Source organism: Pelophylax lessonae, assembly GCF_965119305.1.
Source record: "Pelophylax lessonae genome assembly, chromosome: 1".
In the NCBI taxonomy this organism is placed as follows: domain Eukaryota; kingdom Metazoa; phylum Chordata; class Amphibia; order Anura; family Ranidae; genus Pelophylax; species Pelophylax lessonae.
Window position 1 is genome coordinate 497,442,606 of NC_138768.1, and position 19,859 is coordinate 497,462,464.

Genomic DNA, 19,859 nt, shown 5'->3' on the forward strand with positions numbered 1-19,859 from the left:
CTCTTTACTGCCACCAACCAAGTTTATCAAAAAATAGTAAATGTTCACAAGATTCACTACAGACCCAGAGATTTAGCACATAGTAGCTCTCTTCAAGAGAAGTTTTGCATTAGAGATCATTTTAACACTTTTTTTAAAAAAAGATTTAAGCTTGGTTCACATTCCTGTGACTTAGGATCTGACTTGTGAGACCCAAAGTCTCAGGACATGTGAAATGCCATGTATCTCTGAGACGTTCCAATTGACGCTACTCAAGTTGCTGTAACTTCAGAGAAGGTTCCTGCACTACTTTGATGCAACTTTGATATGGCTTCAGTGCCAGAGTGTTTAACCACTTTATGACCAGCCACATAGACCTACGTCAGCTGACTTTGCATGGTTGTACCGGGATAATGCCTCTAGCTAGAGGCTTCATCCTGGTACTTATTTATTTTTTTTTTTTTTTGAGCCAGCGGTAACGACCGATGCGGTTTGGGAGCCGCTTGATCGTTAAACCAGGGAGCGAGAGGGGATGTTCCCTCTCCCACCGCCTTCTGCAGCTCTGCCTGGGTCTCCGATCCCACTGGGAGACCTGAGCACCCAGACGGCACGTCCGCCAGCTGGATGGAGTCCCGATCTAAGCCGGATGAGGCTTAGATCGGGTCTCCGATGACGTAACCCAGAGGTGGCGTCCATGACGTCCCATCCGGGTTACTCGGCTGCTAAAGGCAGCAGTTTTAAAAAGTGAGTGTATTCAAAAATGCCGTTTTTGGCGTTTTGAATACATGGAAGTGTAGTGGAGGGTCTTTTAGACCCTCGATCCCTCCATAAAGAAGAGTGCTGCGTCTGTTAATGCACTTCAGAGAAAAGTATTTTACATTAAGTCAAAAATCCAATTATTATGGTTATCACCTATCAGGGCTTAATATTAGTGTCGCGCCCCCCCGTCATTGCAGCCTCATCAGTGCACATCAGTGAAGGAGAAAAATTACTTTTAAATCAATTTATTACACTTGCCTAAAACTTCTTCTTCTTTTTTGTTTTGTGCAGTGTTTTTATTTCTTTAAAAGGTGGTGTGCCTTAACAGATTTATAAAATATAAATAAACTAAGGTATTTGGCTTTCTATTAAAGCGGCATAGTATTGACTGTTTAAGTTATGATGTATAGAAAATGCTTTCCTTTACTGAACATTTAGAACTGGAGCCTAAAATGTTTGAGGAAAAATATTTTCATTAATTGTATTTTTTTTTTTTTTTTTTTGTGTAGGTACGATTTGTGTGATAATTTCATTTCCATTTATCTTCAACCCGTGCATTGGTTGCACAGAAAATACTCCACAGTGGGCTGGCTTGCTATACTTTACCCCATTCATAATCGTTTTTCAATTCGGTTGGGCAGCTACACAGATCTCTCATCTCTCACTCATTCCAGACCTGGCTAAGAACGAACATGACAAAGTGGAGCTTACAGCATTCCGGTACCTACTTTTTTTTTTTTTTTTCCCTGTATTGGGTAGTCTATTTTTTGATTGTGTAATTTCAGCTGTGTCAGCAGTAACTGTTAGTTTCAAAAAGCTCTTAGGGTCATTTTACACGGTGCGCCGTCCAACGAGGCCCGTTCTCTACTCAGCGCAGGATCGATCCCCGCTGAGCAGGAGGATGACAGCTCTGTGTACTGAGATGGAGCTGTCAGATCCCTGCTCTCCTCTATGGGGGGGATCGGATGAGAACGACCCGCCTGTCCGTTCTCATCCGATCCGCCAGACGGCTGGAAAATAGGGTTTCCATCCTTCCGAATTTCACGGACAAGATCGGAATCAGATGGCAGCGGGTTTCAGCGGAGATGCCTCCGCTGACATCCGCTTCCCCATAGGGATTCATGGAGCATCTGATCCAGTCCGCCTGAAAAACTGAGTCGGATCGCCTGTGTGAAAGGGGCCTTAGATGGCTTTCTTAATGCAATATACGGGGATATGGGAGATGACCTAACCATGCATGCATGCATACATACACACACACACACACACACACCCTTGGCAACTGTGTAACTAACTTTCCAGAGGCATGCTTAACATGTTACATAGTTACATAGTTACATAGTTGGTGAGGTTGAATAAAGACAATAGTCCATCCAGTTCAACCTGTGTAGGTGTGTGTGACTGTAATCATCTAACTAATGTAAAAGCTGTTGGCAGAAATAGTGTTAAAATCAAATTTGCATTGATGGAGGCTAATGGGGTCCAACACTTCTTAATGCACAAGCAATATAAAAAAGTTTTGCTTTTAAAAAAAACAAAAAAAAACTTAAGTTTTTAATTATTGGTAAAGCAATGTGTAAAATGGTTCCTTTTTTTTAGACTACTACCTACTAAATCTAAAATGTTAGTTTAAAAACGAAAGGAAAGTTTTTTTTTTTTTTTTTTTTTTTTTTTTTTTTTTTTTTTTTTTTTTTTTTTTTTTGATTGACACAGCTTCTCCAGTAATTCAGAACCGTAGGGTTATATCATTCCCTTCAGGAGTAGGACACTAGGCAGAAAAGGCTTGGCTATGCCTATGGGCAGTCCCAGGAGGTATACTCGCGCCCCCCCCCCCCCCCCCACACACCTCTCTACTATGTCTTCCGTGTTGTGTTTTTTTTTATTTTCTGCCTAGTTCCCTGCTGGGATCTCTGGCAATTTTTGTTTCCTTTTTTTTTTTTTTTTTTTTCACCTGGTTTTTTCCAGCGAGATATCCAATCAACTGCTGGACTGGGGTCAGTGTACTGCTTGTGTACTCGGGAGTGGATCTCTTACGCTTGAACCGAAAAGGGCTCCAGGAGAGAAGATTGCATCATTTCCTGTGCCTGTGTTTACATTACAAAGGCATAGGATGTTCTGCAATTGGCCAGAACCAATCGCCAGGTCCAGGCCAAAAATCATTGGCCTTGACCTGATGACTGATTGGTTCTGAACCGAATCAGAACATCGTGGGGACACGCGTGTGCACCCCCTTGCTCTGCGTGAAACGGACGTACAGTTACGTCCGTTCGCGCAGCTGAGCCACCTTGCTGCAGTGAAACTGCGGTGGGCGGTCAGCAACTGGTTAAACATTAGGCTTGTGACGGTATCAGATTTTCATGCTGCGATTAATTGATTAAGGTTTTGCCACGGTATACGGTATTATCACGGTATTCTATTATTAAATTTAAATTATTAAATTTCCACCTCACTTCAATTTCATTGCTGAATTTAGGGGCTTTGGTTCACTTATGCACATTATTATATAGTCAGTCAGTACAGACTCTGTGAACCAGGCCTAAAATAGGTCATCAAGCAGTGTCTGGCCTAACTGGTGATAACTGGTTCTGGCGCTCGGCTCCGATCCGATGGCCTGGTCATTAAGAGGGCAAATCCTTGTGGTCAAGAAGTGGTTAAACCTGAAGGAGGTGTTGTTTATAAATTACTTTACTATTGCTTTAGGCCTGGTTCACATGTATGCGGGTTGGTGGTTCACATTTGCACAGGCATAGCAGCCCATTGATTTGAATGGGCTGCTATGCCCTCATTTTCCGCAGAAAAAAGGTGCATGCAGCATTTTTTTAAAATTCAGTGGCCTTGAAATCCATCCTGCTTTTGCACCATGCGACTAACCTGCAGTTCCTGCTCTGGCAAGCTTTCTGCATTTTTTGTATACGTGGGCACGGCATTTAAAAATAAACAGTTTGCGTGTGCAGCAACGGCAGGTAAGTCGCATGGTGCAAAAGAAGGATGGATTTCATGGCCACTGCATTTTTTTAAATTCTGCATGCACCTTTTTTCAGCTGAAAACGCAGGCATAGCAGCTCAAGCCCATTCACATCAATGGGCTGCTATGCCTGTGCAAATGTGGGCCCCCAACCCGCATACATGTGAACCAGGCCTAAAGCAATAGTAAAGTCATTAATTGGTTAAACCTGCAGGAGGACCGGTGTTTTTATCTATTAATGACTTTACTATTGCTTTAGGCCTGGTTCACATGTATGCGGGTTGGGGGCCCACATTTGCACAGGCATAGCAGCCCATTGATGTGAATGGGCTTGAGCTGCTATGCCTGCGTTTTCAGCTGAAAAAAGGTGCATGCAGAATTTAAAAAAATGCAGTGGCCATGAAATCCATCCTTCTTTTGCACCATGCGACTTACCTGCCGTTGCTGCACACGCAAACTGTTTATTTTTAAATGCCGTGCCCACGTATACAAAAAATGCAGAAAGCTTGCCAGAGCAGGAACTGCAGGTTAGTCGCATGGTGCAAAAGCAGGATGGATTTCAAGGCCACTGAATTTAAAAAAAATGCTGCATGCACCTTTTTTCTGCGGAAAATGAGGGCATAGCAGCCCGTTCAAATCAATGGGCTGCTATGCCTGTGCAAATGTGAACCGCCAACCCGCATACATGTGAACCGCCAACCCGCATACATGTGAACCACCAACCCGCATACATGTGAACCAGGCCTAAAGCAATAGTAAAGTCATTAATAGATAAAAACACCGGTCCTCCTGCAGGTTTAACCACTTCTGGATCGCAAGGATTTGCCCCTTTAAAGACCAGGCCATCGGATCAGAGCGCCAGGACCAGTCATCACCAGGTAGGCCAGACACTGCTTGATGGCTATATAATAATGTAATGTGGGCTGCTAGGCGTGTGTGTGTGTGTATATATATATATTTATTAGAGCTGCACGATTCTGGCCAAAATGAGAATCACGATTTTTTAGCTTGGAATAAAGATCACGATTCTCTCACGATTCTCTGTGTAACAAAAAAAAAAAAAATTGGGATAACTTTACTGTTACGTTTTTTTTTTTTTTTTTATTCATTAAAGTCTAATCATTGCGTTTGAAAGACTGCTGCGCAAATACAGTGTGACATAAAATATTACAACAATCGCCATTTTATTCTGTAGGGTCTCTGCTAAAAAAATATATAAAATGTTTGGGGGTTCTAAGTACTTTTCTAGCAAAAAAAAAACTGATTTTAACTTGCAAACAGCAAGTGTCAGAAAAAGATCCAGTCTTTAAGAGGTTAAACTTCCTTTCTCCCTGGCAGAGGGAAGGAAAAGATACAAATGTAATCATTTTTGTTTATAGTTAGGAGACTTAATGCTGAAAGGTGTTAGCTGAGTGAGTGAATGAGTCATCCAGCTCACTGAAATGTATCAATTCACAAGTCAGGCAGACTTGACAGAGAAACTCGGTATTTTAAAAATGCCACAATAACAATACCGTGGCTATGCAATACCGCGATATATCGAATTACCGAAAACCGGCATATGTCTATTAAACATATACATTTTTTTTTTTTTAAGGGTGTGTGCCCTTGTGCAACTGTCATTTTAGTTTATTTTTTTTCTTCCCTCCAACTAAAATTTCAGTTTGTTGTTCAACTGAGTTGTACAGTTTATAGGTCACATTAAAGGTGGAAAAAGTCCTGACTTGATTGACTTGACTAGATGAAGGCTGACTTTTATCCCGTTTGGACCATGGACATTATTTCAACTTTTTTGATCCCACTGAAGTCACTACTAGCACTTGCACTTTATACTGGGCTCTTCTGAGGAATTAATACTTGCACCTATGTTTACCCATTTACTGGTATAAAACATAGGCTGCATAACCCCATTTCACGTTATTTTATCACGTTGTGGGAACACAATTAGGGTAGCAGCAACACACACACACCCATTACTAATATTGAATTTTTGTTCCAGCCTTTTCTCATTTGGTAGCTTTGCAACACTTTATTGCATTTACATAGCGCAGAGGTTTAGAACACTGACATACTGAAGCCAGTCTGTGGGAGACAGAATTAATAATTGGTAGAGGATCAAATACTTATTTTAATTAAACTATTTGTTACTGAAATGTAACTAAATTTATAACCTTTTGTATTCGGTTTTTTTTTTTTTGGTTGATATTCTGTCAATCATTTAAAATACACCTATAATAACAAAATATAGACCCTTAATTTCTTTGTAAGTGGGCAAACTTCCAAAATCTGCAGGGGGTCACGGGAAAGGGTCCAGGTATTTATAAAAGTGAACCTGCCAGCTGCCTCTTCCTCTGGGGTAATGCCAGTCCTAGACGGTTTGAATCTTGGCAAGTTCAGCAGGAACTGGCCAAGATTTGAACCATTTCTCGGCATGCTGAATGTACCCAAGTTGATCTACCTCTTGACTTGCAATAACCAGTAAAAAGCCACTTCCATCTGTGGTCAGATGGTGCATATACCCAAACCTCAAAGGAGATCCACCACCATATAACACCTTTTAGCAGAGGCCTCTTACCAGATGAGATGGACAATAAAGTTCTCCAGTAAATGGTCAATAGTAATATGGGGAAATTGTCTGCGGCCAGCCCATTCACCATGGACGTCATTTCTGACTTGACATGTAGGTCATTGCTTTTATGTGACATCACACACTATTGCTGGTCAGAGCCAGCATTTTATTCACTAAACCATCAGCCTGCTACTGCCTCAGTGTTAGGCTGCGATTTCACACTGTTTAGCATCAAGTGTGATTGTACCATATTACTATTGCATCTTTTTTGTTGAATAAAAGGTTCAATGTTTTAATTTACTTTATTCATGGGGAATATATATATATATAATATATTATAATTTTTTCCTCTGGCGTTTTTATATTCACAAGCTAAGGTGTGATGCTTGTTTCTGTACTGGGAGCCATTGGAGGAATATATAACCACAGCCTGTTTTTGACAATTGATAACTCTATGGTCCATCTCATCTGGTAAGAGTCCTCTGTTAAAGGTTTCATATGGTGGTGGATTTCCTTTCAAGTTTGGGTGTATGCACCATCTGCCCACAAATGGATTTGGCCTTTTACATATCACAACTCAAGGTGATTGTATCTGCATGTTTGTTCAAGGTCACAGGAGAGATATATTTTATTTACTTATGGACTGTTATGGAATCAAGTTTGATTTAGTATTGATATTTTTGTCATTTTAGCGCTTTTTTTTATGTATTTTTTTGCTTTAAGTTTCACAATTTGTATTACAATTGTACAGTGGCTGCTTTGCACACTTATTTTTTGTGTGGTCTACTACCGCATTTTTATTTATTTTTTTTTTTTGTCATAGCTGCCAGCACCAATCCACTTTTCTCCTTGTGAGGGGCGACAATCCCCTCCCACCCCCCCCCCCCCACTCGTCTTTTCTGAGAGCACACAACCGCTTCGTAGGAGGGATTCCCCTTATGTTGCTAGAAATCGATTTTCTTTGGCTGTGGGAAAGATAATTGCTCCCTCTATGGCCGGATTAAGGGTTTAGTGTTAAAAAGGTTCTTTCTCTTACGTCCTCCGACAGTCGCTGCCCCTTCATATTCGTCACAATAGGGTTATTGACCTTTGCTCCGTAGGAGTGGCTAGACAACAGAATATGTTAATATCAAAGCTTTTAGCATACCCCACCCCCAGGGGGTGGTCCCCTCAGTCAATACCCTCCTGCTTCCTGCATTCCTACCTCAGTTTCATTTGTCTAGCTCAGGAGTAGGTTAGACGTTTCCTGTGCTGGGGCTTTTCAGTCTCGGCTTCTTTTCTCTTTTTGGTTTTATTTAGAGTTTTTTTGTCTTTCTCTACTTAGCTGTTTATTTTCAGCTCCAGTTAGGTCTTCTGATGAAGATGATCGTGCGGTGCTGGGTCTCGGGCTGGCCTCCCTGGTTATCCGGGGTTCAGGGCCAGTGGCTTCCCAGCCTGCCATCGAGCGTTCAGCTCAGGTTTCCCTGGCAAATATGAACGACCCATCCCTGTCCGCTACGGGGATGCTGCGGTGAGGTGGCTACCTCACTGGACGCCATGCGGTTTCGCACCGCAATTCCACTGCGTCCTGGCTGCGACTCTCCCTGTCCTTAGTGCAGCGGTTTGATCGCTTGTGCAGGCTCCCCACGCCATCCGGATGCTAAGTGTATTCTGTGTGGGGACCTGTCTGTCTTGTGTCAGTCTGGGACTGTGGGACCCTGCATGTCTGTGCATAATGTTGAGCTCCCTGTCAGTATAGCTGCTCTCTGTGGGCTGCAAGGGGGGGGGCTCTCCTGCTCTGCTCTGCTCTGTAACAGTCTGTGTGACATGCTGTGAAGGACATGATTATGAGACATGTGGGCATACTGTGCGGCGGCCGCTGCTGCGGTCCGCCATTTTTTTTGTGACAGTTTTGTGGTGGCCGATCCGGTGTGGTGAGAGCGCCGTTTTGGCGCCAAACGCCGCCAATTTGGCGGCGATCGCGTGGGCCACATGTCAGTGTTTCTGCCTCTACAGCCTCGGCCGGCGGCCATGTTTGTGTAGCATTGCATAGGCTTTATGGGGGCGGTCAGTCTTACATCACTTCCTTTTGCTCTGAGGACAGCAATCGATGAAGCAGCAGCCTGTGTGACCTCTCCAGGTTTTACCTTCCATTCCTGTATTCCTTGCCTTTGTATTCCTAGCCCGGTGGGTCAGTGTGTTTTGTGAGTGCGGTGGGCTGCGATCGCCGCGACCTTAAAGGGGCAGTACTCCTTCTTTTTTTTCCTAAGTTACTGGGGCATGGATTCTCAGGAAAGCAAGTTTCCTCCCTCCTTGGTGGGGGGCCAGGGGGCTGCTGCTGCTTCCCCCGAGGGGGCTGATCTGGCCACTATTGTGGCTAACCTTGCTGCTCAGGTGCAGATGCTGGTGGCTGATCGATCCACAAAAAGGCCCAGGGTGTCCATTTCCTCTGATTCAGAGGGCGATGGGGATGCTATGGCTGGAGTGCCCTTCTCAGGGTCTCGTTCTTCTCTAGACCTTGCGGGGTCTGAAGAGGAGGCTGAGGTGGAAGGGGTTGATAATTCTCCCCCTGGCTCGTCTGAAGAGCTTGCACTCATGGATGAGTTAGTTGCTTCTATCAAACAAACGCTGCATTTGGAGGATGAACCATGTCCTCCTGCTTTGATGTCCTCCTTATGGGACGCAGAGAACGCAAAACGTTGCAGGTTTTTCCTTGCTCTACGGAATTTCAGCGCGCTGTTGAGGAGCAATGGCGCAACATAAAGAAGCCTTTTGCTGTGCCGAGTAGGTTCAAGCTGCGTTATCCTTTTACACCAGCTACTGATGAGCGTTGGTGTGTGCCGCCTTAGGTGGATCACGCGGTGGCGATTTTGAATAAATCCACTGAGATTCCTGCTGAGGATACCCCGGTGTTCCCGGGACCCTACGGACGGGAGATTGGAGTCTCTGGCCCGTCACTCTTATACGGTTGCGGGTTCTATGCTGAAGCCTATTTTTGCTTCCATTATGGCAGCCCAGGCTATTGCCGATTGGACGCAGGTGCTCAGGCGCACTCTGGTGGCTGACTCTGCTTCGCCGTCGACATTGGCTATGGTGGATCAGTTTCATCAGGGTGTCATGTATTTGTGTGATGCGGACCTAGATCTGGTCCCTTTGGCTGCGCGTCTGCAGAGTGTGGCGGTGTTGAACCGTCGCCTGATCTGGCTGAAATGTTGGTCTGTTGACCAATCTTCTCGCAAGACTTTGGCTAATTTGCCTTACGCAGGTTCTCGCCTTTTTGGCGAATCCTTGGATACTCTGATCAAGGGTGTTTCTCGGGGTAAGAGTACTCTTTTTTGCCCCAGACTCACAAGTCACAAGTTTGTTCGCGGTAAGAAGAATGCTTAGTTTAGACCCTCTCAGGGGTCTTTTCGTGCCTTTCGGTCGCACTATAAGGGTAAGCCCTTCAAGGGACAAGGCTCCCAGAAAAAGCCGTGGGCAGGTAAGCAGAAGTCCGGCCAGTCCGGGTCCGCTGCCCATAACAATGCGGCCTGAAGGGGTGCCCTCACCCAGTTCTGGGGTGGGGGGACGTTTGCTCGGTTTTTCTTCAACCCTGGCTGGCCCGCGTTCGGGACAGGTGGGTTCAGGAAATCGTTCGATCTGGATACAAGATCGAGTTTCTCGGCCGGCGGGCAGATTTTTTCCCTCAAATCTTCAGCTGTCTCCGGAGCGCTTGCGGGATCTGCACCTGGCGGCGCGGGACCTGCGGGCTCGGAGTGGTGATTCCGGTGCCTCATCGGGACAGATTTCGGGGATTCTATTCAAATCTGTTCACTGTGCCCAGAAAGGAGGGCAAGGTACGTCTGATTCTGGACTTGAAACCTCTGAACCGCTTTGTGCGGGTTCGCAAGTTCCGCATGGAATCCCTGCGCTCGGTGGTGGCTGCCCTGGTTCCGCGGGAATTCATGGCCTCCATCGACTTGAAGGATGCGTACCTTCACATCCCCATTTTCGAGGGTCACCAGCAGTACCTTCGATTCGCCATTGCGGAGGATCACTACCAGTTCGTGGCGTTGCCCTTTTGGTCTCGCCTCGGCTCCGCGGGTTTTCACCAAGGTGCTTGCGCCGGTTCTGGCTTTGTTGAGAGCCCAGGGCATCTCGATCCTGGGGTATCTGGACGACATTCTGGTTCGGTCTGCGACCAGTCAGGGCCTGGTGAACGACCTGTCCGTCACGATGCAGACTCTGCAAGAGTTCGGTTGGACGATAAATTTTCCAAAGTCGACGCTGTGTCCGTCGGTTCGTCTTCCTTACCTGGGAATGATCCTGGACTCTGTTCAGGCGAAGGTCTTCCTGCCGGAAGACAAGCTCCGGACACTTCAAGAAGAAGTCGGGTCCCTCAGGGACGTTCAGTGCTCGTCCCTCCGGACGCGCATGAGGTGTCTGGGACTGATGGTCTCGGCTTTCGAGGCGATACCCTTTGCCCAGTTTCACATGCGGGGTCTCCAGAGGGAGATTCTGGCCAGGTGGGACGGACAACCGCAATCTCTGGATCTCCAGATTTCGTTGAGTCATCGCACCAGAAGGGACCTTCTGTGGTGGCTCCAGTCCCCGGCGGTGTCGGGGGGCAAGTCGTTTCGTCCTATCTCGTGGACGGTGATCACCACGGATGCCAGCCTGTCGGGCTGGGGTGGTGTTCTGGGCGTTCTGTCTGCCCAGGGAACTTGGTCGGAGGAGTCCTTCCTTCCGATCAACATTCTGGAATTGCGAGCAATAAATCTCTGCCTTCGGCAGTGGTCGGACAGGCTGCAGGGCTGTCCGGTTCGGGTGCAGATGGACAATGCCACAGCGGTGGCCTACATCAACCACCAAGGGGGCACCAGGAGTGCCCGAGCGGCTCGGGAAGTGGCCGACATTCTGTCTTGGGCCGAGTCGCACGTCCCGGCGATATCTGCTGTTCACATTCCGGGGGTGGAAAACTGGCAGGCGGATTATCTGAGCTGCCAGACCCTGGACCAGGGAGAATGGTCCCTTCATCCGGATGTCTTTCTGATGTTGTGCGAGAAGTGGGGGTCCCCAGATGTGGACCTGTTCACGTCTCGTCTGAACAGCAAGGTGGAAAGGTTCGTGGCAAGAACGCGCGATCCTCGGGCAGACGCCTCAGACGCGTTGGTGGTACCCTGGCATCAGTATCGTCTGATGTATGCCTTTCCACCGATTCAGCTGCTGTCCAGGTTCCTTCCGAGGTTGGCCACGGAACCGAAAACGGTGATTCTGGTGGCACCAGACTGGCCTCGTCAGTCTTTGTACGCAGACCTCGTGAATCTGGCGGTCGACGCTCCATGGCGTCTGCCTCTTCGAGACGATCTCATGTCTCAAGGGCCGATATTTTATCCTGCTTTACAGTCGCTGGCTTTGACGGCCTGGCTGTTGAAACCCAGATCCTGAAGGATAGGGGTCTCTCCCCTGACGTCATTCACACTTTGATTAAGGCTAGAAAGTCCTCTTTGGGGAAGGTTTACTACCGTACTTGGAAGGCCTATTTTGCCTGGTGTGAGTCCAGGGGGTATTCCCCTCGTTCGTGCTCGGTATCAAGGGTGTTGGCTTTTCTTCAAACGGGCGTGGACCAGCGTTTGGCGTTGGCCACGATTAAGGGTCAGATTTCTGCTCTGGCCGTTCTTTCAGCGCCCTGTGGCGTCTAATTCTTTAGTTGGCACCTTTGTTCAAGGGGTGCGGCATCTGGTCCCTCCTAGGAGGGAGCCTTTGCCTCCATGGGACTTGAATCTTGTTCTGTCCATGTTGCAACATGCTCCCTTTGAAAAAATCAGGGAGATCTCGTTGTCTATGTTGTCCAAGAAGGTCGCCTTTTTGGTGGCAAATCGCCTCGGCTCGCAGGGTGTCGGAGCTGGCTGCCTTGTCCTGCAGATCTCCGTATTTAGTGGTTCACTTGGATAAGGTGGTCTTGCGTCCTAACCCGTCTTTCCTTCCGAAAAGGATTTCGGAATTTCACCCCAATGAGGACATTGTCTTGCCTTCGCTTTGCGCTAAGCCTAAACATCCAAAGGAAGTGGCTTTGCATTCCTTGGATGTTGTTCAGGGTTTACCTGTCATCAACCTGAATCCTTTCGCAAGACGGATTCTCTGTCCTTCCAGAGGGGCCTCGGAAGGGCATGGCGGCGTCGGCCTCTACCATCGCCAAATGGATCAGGCAGGTCATTGAAGAGGCCTATGCTTTGAGGGGGAAAGTTCCTCCCATGCCTGTGAAGGCGCTCTCTACAAGATCTCGGAGTACGTCTTGGGCCTGTCGTCATCGGGCTTCTGTGGCCCAGGTGTGTAAGGCGGCGACTTGGTCGTCCCTTCACACCTTCTCAAAATTCTACAAGGTGGATGTTCAGGCATCGGCTGATGCTTCCTTTGGCCGTAAAGTTCTTAGTGCGGCAGTGCCTTAGGGTCCTTTTGTTTGTGTCCTTGGCTGTTGGGGTGTTTTTACCCCTAGGTTGCTTGTTCTTTCCTTGGTTGTTGCTCCTGTTGAGTAAGTTTTTTTCATGTTGCCTAGTTGGTTTCCTTCCTTTGGTAAGGTTCTTTTCTCTGATGTGGGTATTGCGTTGCCTTAGGCGCGGCTGCTTTTTTTCCCACCCCTCATGTCTACACTGCTTTGGGACGTCCCTATTGTGACTAATATGAAGGGGCGGCGACTGTCGGACGTAAGAGAAAACGGAATTTTTGTAAAATCTTACCTGTAAAATTCCTTTCTCTGAGTCCTCCGACAGTTGCCGCCCCCGCCCCTCTTTTGGGGTTTTGTTTATGTACTCTACTGCTATGCTACTGAAACTGAGGTAGGAATGCAGGAAGCAGGAGGGTATTGACTGAGGGGACCACCCCCTGGGGGTGGGGTATGCTAAAAGCTTTGATATTAACATATTCTGTTGTCTAGCCACTCCTACGGAGCAAAAGTCAATAACCCTATTGTGACGAATATGAAGGGGCGGCGACTGTCGGAGGACTCAGAGAAAGGAATTTTACAGGTAAGATTTTACAAAAATTCAGTTTTTTGGGTTTGTTACAAGGAGGTTGGTTTTTTAGGGTTTATGTTAAGTGTGCACATATGAAGATCTCCAACAGTTGTGTTTTTCTCTTTCCACAGATATGCTTTCACTGTATTGGCAAACATTTCTGTGTATGTTACTGCTTTGGTGCTGTTTCGTTTTCAGCTGGGGGAGACGGGTGATGATTACACGCATTTGGGACGGCAAGACATTAAGGTCTTCAGGGTATGTGAAACTTTATAATGTTGCTTCAAAGTCCGACATTTTATCTTAAGGACACATTCACATTTTAAAGCTTAACTCCGGGATAAGCAATTGTCTAAATGCAAGAGATGTGTACTGGAGTCGTGTCTATTCCTAGTTGAACCTTGGTGTGCTTTTGTGTATTTATTTCTTTCAGATCTTTACAGTAATCCTGGTTGAAACTTTGCCTCTAATGCAGGAAGCTCTTGCACAAAGACCAGTCACTGCTGCTTTCTCTCCTTGTGTAGGGTGACAGGTCTTTTCTTTGCCACACTTGTCGATTTTTGCAGGCAGCATATAGTGGGAGGCATTACTGGGTTACTTCCATGGCTCTGTCTGAACAGGCAATGTACAGCACAGTGATGATGTGGCTGCAAATTTTACAAGAGAATATCTCGGTTTCCAAAGGCCTTAAAGACACCCAAAGTGAATATCTTCTTTTTTGGCTGTTGAGGAAATTATTAAATTTGTTTTTGTGCCGAAAGATCACCTTTAAGGCACATCAACATATTATTCAAGTGACTATTGCTTTTAAATGGTGTGATTTGTGTGCTGTGTTCATTACGTATTTTTGATACATTGATTTGTTTTACTTCTTCATTGCCGGATTTTTTTTTTTTTTTTAACCCCGTTCCTTCCCAGGCTTTCTGTGTTACACTTTAAATGACAATTGCGCAGTCATGCAACACTGTACCCATATGCAATTTTATCATTATTTCTCCATCGTTCATTGACAGACGCAGCTCCATATTCTTCTTAACCATTGGGTTATGCTGCCTCTTACAGGATTAAGGCAGAAAAAAAAAAACTTTACCACGCCTATGGGGCAGTCCCTGAGGGCATACACCCACTCACACTGCTATTGAGTTTGTTTATGCCAAGTTTAGGAGTAGGACCTAGTTCCCTGCTGGGACTTTGGTCTTAGCATGCTTTTTATTTGAAAGGGAACTATTACTTTTTTTTTGCTAGTTCGGTTCCTGAGAGAACTACAATCAACAGCCAGGCTGTGCGTTGGACTGGATATTCTAGATCCTTAATGTCTTTTTCAGTCTGGCCAGCAAGCGTATGAAGGGCCGAAGCCTCCAAGCTCCAAAACCTTATGCATATACTGCCAGTCCACAGACTCTAAAGTGTTTTTTTTTTTGGAATATATATGGATACCATAACCCTCTTGGGCAACCCATCAGGGGATAGTTTAAGGTGGATGAATAGTCTCCTTAAGTTGGTTTCTTTTGGCCGAGCATAAATCCTGTTTAAACAATATTAACCGAAGTATGGGTCTTTGCCTTTGTTTTAGAAGTAATCGTATATGCGTCCAACATGGAGGTGGATGAGAAATGCCCCCAGCCAAATAGTCAGTCCCCTGAGATAATGGGAATAAGGAGTCATTGCCAAATGCCATAAGGAAACCCTCTGCCCACTACTACACCCTTTCCAACAAACTATGCAATGAAAAACTGATATTTAGTCCACATATAGTCCATCCAGAATTTGTAGTGTTAATGTGGTTACACCCCTTTAGCACCTGATAGTTAAAATACACGTACAAGCTATTGGGATTTGAGCACAGGTATGTATATCTTTTCTCTGTAATGCAGGTCAGTGACCAGAACTGAACCTAGTTGCTCTCCCCCATCTTGTCTCCATGCCCCAGGTTGGCATGGTGTCCACCATTGTATTTGTAGTGGCAAAGCAGAGTAGGATTGGCCACAAGGAGGATTACTTTGATTCCGTTGGTCAGCTTAAACATGTATTGCAATATGTGAACTAAATATCCCTGTGTAACGAGACCCTTGCTCGCTCACTTCCGCTCTCCCGACACTCTTCTGCTACTAGTGAGTCAGCTTGCAGATCGCAACGTCTGATAGGTCGCTCATCCAAGGCTCCGGGATCCGAAACTACAGCTATGTGCCGTTCAGAATCCATTAGAACAAACACCAGGCAGGCTGTATGTAAGTTCAAACAGGAAGAACTTTATTGGAAGTACACAACACACTTTTATACAGAATTTGGAACATCCCGCCCCCAACAACCGCTTTCCTATTGGTCACTTGTAAAGTACATGTAGTCCTCCTTAGCCATGCAAATGAGGACTTGAAAATTGAGTCAGCAGGGATTGGTCCGATAGCTTGATTAGAAGGACTGTTATGTGTAATGAGATAGAAGCCCCAGAGGGCAATCGATGTACACAATAGCCAGACACAGAGCAGTGGAGCCGTTTGGAGCCTTAAGACAGGGCAGAAGACCCCCCCACTGTGTAACAGATTTCAAGGAGGAACACTTCCGCATTCCAAGGTTCATGACACCCTGGTTTTAATTGCATAGTTTGTTGGAAAGGGTGTAGCGGAGGGTCCATCCAGAATTTGTAGTGTTTTATGTGGTCACACCCCTTTAGCACCTGATGGCTTTTTCATGTATTTAAACTATTGGGATTTGAACATGGGTATATCTCTCCTTATCGTATAACTGGTTATTTGTATTAACCACTGCATAGAATGTAAGAATAAATTGGGTGTTGTTTTTTTTTTTTTTTTTTTTTAACTTCAATTATACACCATACTTTTTGAGTTATTTTTTATGTTATCCGATTTAATCGATTATGAAAATAATCGTTAGTTGCAGCCTTAGTAGGCAACTTCATCTGGTGAATCTCCTATCTGCAATGTTCCTGACATATTGGTGGGAGAGTGTGAGGGTGTCCCCCTAAGTGCACAAGTGCTTTCCTCCCAAATACTGACTTAAAGTCTCAAGTGCATGTGTATATGATTTTTATGGACTTTTAGAAGGACTGTTAGCACTAACTTTAGAGTCTGAGTAGGGTCACTGTTTTGTGCTGCAGTGACTAATTACATAATTGTGGTCAACAGGTACCAACATTTTGCGCTACTGAAGTTTTATATTGTGAGGGGGCGTGTCCGGAAGCCAAGGGAACAAGACGCTGAGGAGAGGAGCTCCGTTTTGGATTTTCACAATCCACCGCAATCCTCTCAATCTCTTACAACTAGCCTCTCCACAAACACCCAGGCTTCCCTTACTACACCTTGGGACACTTTTTAAACAAAAATTGAGAAGAAAAAAGCAGATCGGAGAGACGACGTAGTTGAGGCCTAGTCGCGGGCCGGAGCCGCGGACATTCCTGCGGCGGGACCCGAATGCTGCGGCGGGGATCCGGTAAGGCCGATTTCCACTACCAGATCTGCCTTTTACTGCCTCAAACATCCCGCTCAGAAGAAGCACTCACTATATATCTCCTAAGCTCATTTATTCAGCACTGTTCCCACCTTTCCCCAAGTGGATATACAGTGCCATACTGCCTGCTGTCACGATCCGGGGTCAGGCTCGAAGACCAGTAGCTATAGCAGTCGCAGGTCACACAGGATCCAGCAGGATAGGAACACTGACAGGCCACCCAGGTAGATGACGCAGGCTCACCTGAGTTGCGGAGTCTTAAGTACTAACCGGTCTTCACCAGCTCTCCTGAAGGTGGAGATGGATTTTGCTGCGTGTTGGCACCAGGTCACAGGCCTCAAGATCGCCCCACCAGGAGGTGAGCAAGTCAGAGTCCAGTAGCAGATAGGGATTAAGCTGAAGCGTAGTCAAGGAGTAGCCAAAGGTCGGTAACCAGTAGTTGCAGGTTGGGATCAAACAGAAGAGTAGTCGAGGAACAAGCCAAGTATCTATAACGGATGGTAGCAAAGATACGGACGGCAGCAGGAGAGACCAGCGAGATATCGGCTTTTGAAGGCACAATATTCTGGCGACCAGGAAGTGCAAAGACATGGCTTATAACAGGAAGTTCATGGGAGGAGCAAAGGGTTCAAGGCAATGAAGATTCACAGCAGGATCATTCAAGGATTTGTCCAAGGAGCTGTCCAGCATTCCAGGTAGCTCAGTGAGGTCTCGGGTTCAAGTCCGGGTCCTGACACCTGCATTGACCTAATATAGTCACAAACTCTAACACTGCCTACCCAGACTACATGGTATCTCTGGGAATGGTAGTGGATTTAGAAGCAAGTGACCGCATGAATTAACTGTGGCCAAGTGAACCGGACATCAATCCATCCATCCATCCATCCTGCAATATAGGACATTCGCTTTGATCCCCACCCTACACATTTAGGGGGGATGACCCGCAGGCGCAAAGAAACACAAACTGACTAAATTGACCACATCCATACCTCTCGCGCATATATGCTACAACAAATAGACCACCGCAGCAGTGGAGACTTACAACTTAATATACATGCAGCATATGGGAGTAAAAGGGAGGACAACTCAAAACCAGTGCGTCAAATAGCAAATCCAGATAGTGAATATTCATCAGGAACATCCTCCCCTGAATCCCCCCTCCTCAAGAAGCCCAGCTAAAAATAAACCCTGTATCCTATCCCCAGCCAAACAGTCAGGGTCACTTTCAGGGGACGTATCTACCACAACCATATGCCTCAAGCTTTGTGCCGCACCAACAAGATCAGTTTGCATCCTTCCCTACCGAGGGACGCCTTGTCTCTGATATCATGCTAAAAGAAATGCTACACTCTTTTAGATCCTCGCTTCAGGCAGACATAAAGAGCTGGATGCAGCAATACAGACGAGAAGTCCACAACTTGGGTGACAGAGTGAACATAGTTGAATCCTCTATAAGCAAACAAACTTTATCTTTTAACACAATGGTTGAAGCCCATAATCAACACTCTGAGGAAATTTTGTGGCTTAAAGACAAGGTTGCGGATTTAGAAGACAGATCGCGGAGGAACAACCTGAAACTGAGAGGAGTTCTGGAATCTGTACAACCGCAGCAACTGGAACAATATGCCAACCAACTTTTTTCTACGCTTGTTCCTACACTATCCGATACAGACCGGATAATTGATAGAATTCATAGGCTGCCCAAACCAGCCTTCTTAGCGCCAGAAGTACAGAGGGATGTACTCCTGCGAGTACATTTTTTTTTTTTTTTTTTCCATTCCAAGGAGAAAATCCTGTCCTCATTCCGCCAATCCTCTGATCTACCAGCTGAGTTTTCAACGATCCAAATATTGCCTGACCTATCTAGGCACACCCTTCAGAGAAGAAGGAACTTGGCAACGATCACAAAGGTGCTAAGGAATCACAAAATTCTACACAAGTGGAAGCATCCAGCAACCCTCTCTAACCCACAATGGAACCACCACCTCAATCTCAACTCTGAAAGAAGGCATTTCATTACTTCAAAGATGGGGCATCGTCCCTCCTACCGATGACTCCCATTACAGACCTCCTACTCCTCTATCCACCAGTGGAGACTGGCAAGTAGTCTCTAGGAAGAGATCTGAAAAAAAGAAACCTAAGATGCAGGATGAATCTCCCAGCACTTCAAACCAGCACCATACCGGTTCAAGGCCTATGGAATGAAAAATCCACCATGGCCCTATATCCACACAGGATATCGACCTTTTTTTGTCGCTCTTGGACCACCCTTATGGTCCTTTTTTTATACATTGTTCTATTTTTTTACTTTACTTTTTCCTTTTCCGTGTTTTTTTTTTTTTTTCGTTTTCCAATGACAAGGTATCACCTTCGTTACGACACTCACGAGTCCCAAGATATAAGCACAGTACACTACCATTGATTGGTAACTACACCCTGAAGCTCTTCCAGCAAATTATTTTCGTATGCGAGCATGCCATTTAAAATCTCAATAAATGCAAACGGACTAAACCATCCAGCCAAGAGATATGCTCTTTGGAAAGAAGCCAAGTCTTCAAATGCAGATATCATTTCAGTGCAAGAAACGCATTTCCAGACGTCCAACCACCCTAAATGTTCTAATAAGCTCTTTCCCAACATCTATTTAGTGACATCATCAGCGAAGATAAAGGGAATCCTCTTGGCTATTAAGCATACAATTAACTGGCAACTTAAGGATTTAGTAACTGACCCAGATGGTCGCTATATTATTGTAACAGGACCGTTTAACGGACTACCTATGACTCTTGCATCAATCTATTATGCTCCTAATACGCATCAACTGAGATTCCTCAAAAGAACTCTCAAAGCCATCTCCAAAGTTTAAATATGGTAATCTTATGATCTGCGGGGACTTCAATCTAACAACCAATCCGGACCTGGACACATCCTCTTCTCCAAATAACAGAAAAATCTCTTTACAGGGTTTGTTTCATAAGGAAAACTTGTACAATGTTTGGAGGTGTCTTTACGCATCGGAAAAAGACTATACTTTTTACTCCTCCAGGCATTGTACATACTCAAGATTGGATATGTTTGTGTCTGATTGGCGGCTTCTGGGAATGATCTCGTCCGCGGCCATCAAAGACATCACGTGGTCTGACAATGCGGT

General features: G+C 45.7%; 1 protein-coding gene across 2 annotated transcripts in view; it reads left to right on the forward strand.

Moving 5' to 3' along the window:
* Positions 1-19,859, forward strand: part of MFSD12 (major facilitator superfamily domain containing 12) — a 388,387-nt gene that overhangs the window by 45,304 nt on the left and 323,224 nt on the right. For both annotated transcript variants that reach the window (XM_082275559.1, XM_082275560.1), the window contains exons 2-3: positions 1,248-1,458; positions 13,375-13,501. In XM_082275559.1, the coding sequence (XP_082131685.1) occupies positions 1,248-1,458; positions 13,375-13,501 (338 nt within the window). The remainder of the gene's footprint in view (positions 1-1,247; positions 1,459-13,374; positions 13,502-19,859) is intronic.